We start from the raw sequence: 7,046 nt of genomic DNA on the forward strand, positions 1-7,046 counted from the left end.
TTTTTGGATCATGTCTTTTACGACCCTAAGGTGTTCAACCATAGTGTGCTTGGGGTCTTTACGGTACATCTCAAACTTCAAGGTCATGGACCTAAGTCTGGTTATGGATGTACAGCCACAATCGAGCCTTACCTGGTCCCACATGGACTTGGTAGTCTCGCACTTCTCATACTGGCCGATAAGATCATCGTGCATCGTGCTTAACATAAGAAAGTGCGCACTACAATCTCTCTTAAACCAACTGTCATAAGCCTCTTTTTCTTGACGGTGATGGGCAGTAGTACCCACTTCGGGTGGGGCCATCTCAGTGGTCAGGAGGTCTAGGTAATCTTGCTCATTAAGCAAGAACTTAGCCTTTCGGTGCCACATGTCATAGTTGTTGCCATCCAACTTGTTGCCTTGGTTAAGGTCAGCAACAACACTTTTTGAGGCCATCAGTACAATGTGCAAGGGAGGACATTTAGTATACATCCATAAATCTACAAATTTGTTCAAGAAACTCTAATTAAAATTAATGGTACCCTTCCCCACATGGTGAGACCAAAAACTTCGCTAAGCTGATAATCAAATCTCATATTGTGTGGGTCTGGGGACGTATAATTTTAATTGATTTCGAACAAATGTAGGAGAAAACATGAATCTCCTAACCACAGTTTAATGCATCATACATCGGGTGTGCAAGGGACTCACACAAGAGACCCAATTTGGTACTCGAAGTGACATGCCAAGTCGATACTAGGTTATGATACGCAGTGCACTAGCTCCCATTACATGGCTTCTTAAAATAAAATATTTAAAATACAACCGTCTCTTTACATTCAAGATCCCTACTACAAACTACCAGCGAGCATTGCGCTTTGTATCACTTCCAGGTACCAACTCTAACGCACATCTATCCAAATAAAACACATCACTCAAAGTACCACATCCATCCCATGAAGATATAAAAAAAATAAAACACATGGTTGCATGGGATGGGGTGTTTGACAGCGATACCCTAATGGCAGCGTCAAACTGGTCCGTACCACAATGGGGGTAATCATATGTTTCTTTATTAACAAAGTGGCCCTGGGTGATCTCTAATACACATGAAAAAAATATGGGACGATTTAGGGCAACACCCTATCTCCCATTTTTCTCCCAAGGATCTTACAAAATGATTTCTCACTAATGGGGGTGTAAATGACATAAATAAAATACCCCAAAACGAGAAACCCTACAGGGGAGATCCTTCAAAATTTATTGGGGACCACAAGAACAAATCACCAATACATGATATTCTAAACATACGTGATTTATTCAATAAAGAAATCGCATAAATAACTATATCATTGACAAACCCCAATGCATGTATAACAAATCAAAGCATATGCATATAGTTGTAACTAGCCAAAACCATATCACATATAAGCCCATTAGGGAAAAAGATAAGGGGGTGGGTGAAGGGATTCCCACTTCACCCATCTCCTTCCCCTAAAAAAACTGTCCATGGCGCGGCCAAACAAGACAATATCTCCACAAGTTTTTTTTTTTTTTATAAAACTACTCCACAGTGGACAAATAGTATGCTAATTGACTATTCAAAAAAACATCCATAACATCATTATATCATTTGAAAAATAAGTTTAATGATTAACATCATTATGTCATTTGAAAAAGAAGTTTAATGATTACAGAATCATTAATTTAACAGTTTCCTTTTCCTTCTTTTTCTTTCTTCTCCTTGTTTTTCTTATGTACAAACTGCAGCAGTTGTGCTTGGCCACTGCTGAGCATGGCTGTTGTCCCCTTCATCATTTTTTTTAAAAAACATGACCCGCAGGTATAAAAAAAACACCCACGAAGGCCACGGGCACTGCCGGCTGTGTGCGGCCACGGCAGCTGCTGGCCGAGGCTGGCTGCTGCCGTTGCCGCATGCGGCTGGCCCTTGGCTACTACGTGCCTTGCATATGGCTGCAGCAGTAGCTGCACTGCTGCTACGCCGTGTGCCAAGGCCGCGTGGCCAAGGGGGGCTATCGAGAGGGAGAGAAGAAGAAGAAAAGAAAACATATTTCTCTCCAAAAAAATTTGCGAACAACAAGCCCTAATTGGCTCTGATGCCACTGTTAGCATTCGAGCATTCCATTAATCATAGAGGTTTAGGAATTACCTGAACCAAATGGAATCGCAGTGGAAGGGACGATCGAAGGCAGCTTGCAGTTACGAGCACCACGCGATCTCTACAGGCCTCTCCACAAAGAACTCCACACCACAAAACCCTAGGCAACGATGGAAACCCTATGAAAACACAGAACTTGAAAGAGGGAGAGATCTAATTAACTGATGCACACCTAGGGTTTATGCTTTATATCTATGTATAGGCTAAAACCCTGGGATAGGCCAATCAGTAAGTGACCGATCCCTCTCTCTCTCTTATTTTTGGCTCGACCGGCCTGCCCCATGTGGGTGGACCAGTTGGGCCTCAGGCCCATCACCGATTTACAGATACAATCAAATGGTTATAGCATTCACACACAAAAAATCAAGAGTGCATGGATGAGTGGCCTGGAAGTACTACAAATCTTTTGCCTGAAACGAGAAAGGGCAAAATTATAGCGCAATGCAAGCGAAAGAAGATGATAGAGAAGATGACAACATTGCTCTGGACCCACTTACATGTCATGGATGTCGCATCCCCCATTTATTAAAAAAAGTTAGGTATAGTAGAGAGAAATTAATTAATTAATTAAGATTGATAGATAAATGTAAGTGGATTCGGTACTTGCCCATAAATCGAAGTTCATCATGCATTCTCAATCTGCCATAATCATCAATCTTTAGTAGGTGCTTTTGAGTGAGTTCTTTTATGGCTAATCTTGGATTCAACTCACAAGCTTCCCATAATGGAATTGCTTCTTTTGCTTTCCATCCAATGAAATAGCATGCAATATCAAGAAATATGATTTTTTCTTGGTCACTTAGTTTTTTGTAACTTATCATCAACCTTGCAAAGACCTCATCATCATAGCTTCTTATCAACATTCTAGAGACCTTGTTATCAATGATATCTTTCAATCCTCTTAATGTATCTTTCCATTCATCTTTGTTTTTGCCACATAGAAAAGAACCCAACACCTCTAGGGTTAGGGGTAATCCACCAACATGTTGCACGACTTCACATGAAAGCTCCTTAAAATCTTCAGGAGGTTTGCTCATTGAAAAGGCATGCAAACTAAAGAGTTGAAGAGAATTCTCAGCATTTAGTTCTTTAGGCTTATATATTTTGATATCTTTATCAGATTTATGTACATTCAAACAATGGTCATCTCTAGTTGTTATGATGACCCTGCTTCCTTGACCAAACCAATTTATTCCACCAGCTAATGTATCAAGTTGTTTATAATTGTCCACGTCATCGAGAATAAGAAGAATTTTTTCTCTATGAAGTCTCTTTTCTAACAATTTTGATCCTTGAGAAGAATTGCTTATGTCTTCGTCCCTGTCCAAGATATCTTTAAGAAGTCGCTTCTCCAATGAAACTAAACCTTTATTTCCTTGTGAAGCTTCTTCTCTCACATCTATAAGAAAGCTACTTCCATTAAAGCTTCTAAAGATGCAATTATAGATAGCCTTTGCAATAGTTGTCTTTCCAAGGCCGCCCATGCCACATATTGCCACAAATCTTACATCATCGAAACCAGTATTTAACAAAGAAAGTAGTTTATCAATGTGGGAATCTATTCCAACAGGGTGTTTACATTCATCCAATGGGGTGCGTTTTAGTTCTCTCAAAGCCCTTTGAACAATTAACTCGACTAAATTTGACTGATCCCTGTAATTTCTCATGTTAAAGAGTAAATCACAATAATAAGTAACGATGTGTAACTATCTAATACAAAAAAATAAGAGATTCCTCAACTTTTAGATGGAATAGAAAAAAAGTATTATAAATGGTAAGCACTAATAATGAGAATCAAGGGTATTTTTTATTGTTCACATTTGTCTCACAACTAAGGCATAAATAGCATCAAATAATGCATGCCAAATCATAACAAGGAACAAAATTGATACCTTATTGATCCACATGTAGATAGGAAACAACGTCAACCTTTGATGGACCAAACAACATTGGTTTAAAGAACAAAGATAGGAGGTCAACAATAGGTTATATTGTCATATAATATGTATCACAGTATAAGTTGTTTAAAATTTGTTTGTTTTGAAAACCTAAACGCAATATTTATTTATTGGGATAAAGTTCTCTGCACTGGGGCGCAGGGTACGCCCAGACACATTAGGGGTGGGCAAAATGACCCCCCCTAATGACCTAAACCCCGCCCTTGTCCCGCCCCATGTGTCCGAGCATAGGCTGTGCCTAGTGCAACTCCCGAACAGAGAACGTGCGCCCTTATTTATTTTTTTAGAACCCTACAGCTAATTTGATAAAAGTCAGAGAACAAACTACCTGAGGAGAGGGTAATTTTATGGTAATTAACTTCCTTTTTGTAGGTAATAATTCATTCCAGTCAATTATGCATTATCATGAAGCGTGGCTCCCCATTGCACGTATGTTCATTAGTAGACATATGTCCTTTTTGTTACCAAGAATACTCCTTGTTTGCCCTAAAAGATGGTGCTACATGTGCCCACTGCTAAGCATACATCCAGCGGAAACTCGCTCATTGTCATGGTCAGTCTAGTACTATAGTGATTTAATATTAAAATACAAAGGACAATTTCTCTTCAATGTGAAAATTTTGTTTAATTATAATTGCTTGCTATGCTTACAAACTTATGCTCTTGTTTTTTAAAACTTTGGTTCTACTACTAGTTTTTTTTATGTATAATATTTTATTGTTCCCAATCAAATTCAGTCATTTTGGTGAACTTATGGAAAAAAAAATAAGACTTCCTCTTTTGTAAGAGGGATCTTAAATAGTATCGACTTTTGAGGATGAAAAGTGAAAACAATCGGATGATTAGATATGATGAAAATACACAAAACAATAGCGGTAACATAATAATTATGGATGAGATAGCATCGTTCTACCTCCCAGCTGACAAGTCCTTCTTGGGCTGGGATTTATAGAACCCGGGCCTAACCCAAGGTGTTAAGTCTAATCAAAGCTCAGCATAGCCCAACCTCAAGCTCACACATGTAGGACTCAGCCGAACCTAGTTGGGCATGAACTTAGAGCGGGAGAACCTGAGTTGTCTAAATTAGATATACAACTTTCACATTTTAATATGTATCCGAAATCCGGATACAGATACAGTTATTAGTCAACAGCTGATATCATATGCAGAGTTGGAAAACTAGGTTTTCTGACTCAAAGCATTTTCCAGAAAAGCTTGGTGACTCGGCCTTGTCAAACCCGGTCAAGGTGAGTCACATTTTTTTCTTATTTTATAATGCAATAATATGTAGGAATTAGTATATATATATATATATATATAAATGGGAAAATTAAAATAAAAATTTAAGGAATCACATATAAATGCATTTTGAGTTTATACCATTAAGCAAGAGAAGGGAGACAAGGAGTTGAGGGTTTCTTACTGCTTTAGAATATGGATTTACTCTTTTACTCAACTCAATTTTTAAGTGAATCGGCTTTATTGTTTTTAAACAAACAATTAAACTAGCCAAGTTTGTGATGACTCGAGTAAAAATACCGAGTCTTATTTGACTCGGATGATTTATGACTGAGTCTCGTCGATTTTTACCCTGATCTACTCTACACGATTCTTGATCAGGTTTTCCAAATTTTTGACTCGATTGAGCTAGGCAACTCGGCCCTATTAAAACCTGATTTTCCAACTATTTCATATATATGTATATATTATATTCATACAAAATCACATAAATATACTTAAAATCAATGGCATGCAGATGTGATATGTATATACACCTACTTATTAATACATCTAACCTTTTTTTTTTTTTTTCTTTTGGTTTAGCTAATACATCTAACCGATCCTAAAGAGGAGGAAGAAGAAGATAAACCCTCAAGTTAAAAATATAGTACATATGAAGAGTGGAAACAACTAGCTTAGGAATAATAAGTTTGTAAGGAGAGTAAGATGACTTACTCAATGGTTGCGTCCCCCTTGAGAGTCCATCCCTTTAGATCTCCCACCTCTTTCAAAGCATCCTTCCAACTCTCTACAATAGCAGGCTTAAACTTCCTTTGGTGTTCCTGAAATGGAACCTCAAAACTTCCAGTCTGATGTCAAACATCCCGTGGTTCAATATTAATGAATACAGGTAGAATGGTTTGACTGTTAGATTTACGGCACTCCCAAATCTCAGTAAATTCCAAGAGACAATATTTTCTCTCTGCATATTTTTCAGAGATGACAGGTATCGAGATTTTAGACCTTCAGATAGCTCTTAGAAGAGATGGGCAAATCTCTTCTCCTTCCAAGAGTTCTTTGTTATCTCTGTATGCTTCGATTCTAGCTTTTATTAGAGCATTGTAAAGCAGACTGAAAAAGTTTGTGCGAGTATCTAAACCTCTGAAATTGATAAACACATCAGAAGAAGAAGAAGAAGGACGACGGGAGGACGCAGATGAAGAACTACTACTACTACTACTAGCCCCTGATGATGATGAAGATGAAGCCATGAACTTGCAGAGATTGTTGTTGGAGCTGTTACCAGCCACAAGAAGGATGATAATATTGATATCCTATTCTACCCACCCACCCACCCACCCACATCAAAGAAATCCTATTCAGTTTCTGAATATGTTGTTGGACAAGTGTGTGTCCATCAAACCCGGTTCGGTCCGGTTCTACCCGGTTCACCTTTGTATTGAGCATTTATACATTTTAGTTTGATATTGTCACATGCAATATAAACTTTTTGAGCATTATGTGTCCCTAAGTTTTACTTAAAATGGTAGTCACGACTAGGGTTTGGGCTGGGCACCCTTATCATATGGTCGTCGCATTGGGTATGCCTAGATATGTGATGTCAGGGTACGAATGCGAGTGCTCACATGTTTGATGTGTGCATTGGCGAAGAATCTACTTTGTCGATTCCCTCATGTATTACTGCCAGA

General features: G+C 38.3%; 1 protein-coding gene across 1 annotated transcript; it reads right to left on the bottom strand.

Annotated features, from left to right (window-relative positions):
* Positions 1 to 2,721: 2,721 nt before the first annotated feature.
* Positions 2,722 to 6,247, bottom strand: LOC122638928 (disease resistance protein Roq1-like). The gene is made up of 2 exons (XM_043831778.1): positions 6,073 to 6,247; positions 2,722 to 3,811 (listed from the first exon to the last, which is right to left on the bottom strand). The coding sequence occupies exon 2, from the start codon at positions 3,640 to 3,642 to the stop codon at positions 2,722 to 2,724; it is 921 nt and encodes a 306-aa protein (XP_043687713.1). The 5' UTR covers positions 3,643 to 3,811; positions 6,073 to 6,247.
* Between the last annotated feature and the right edge of the window lie 799 nt (positions 6,248 to 7,046).

This window comes from Telopea speciosissima, chromosome 9, assembly GCF_018873765.1.
Source record: "Telopea speciosissima isolate NSW1024214 ecotype Mountain lineage chromosome 9, Tspe_v1, whole genome shotgun sequence".
In the NCBI taxonomy this organism is placed as follows: domain Eukaryota; kingdom Viridiplantae; phylum Streptophyta; class Magnoliopsida; order Proteales; family Proteaceae; genus Telopea; species Telopea speciosissima.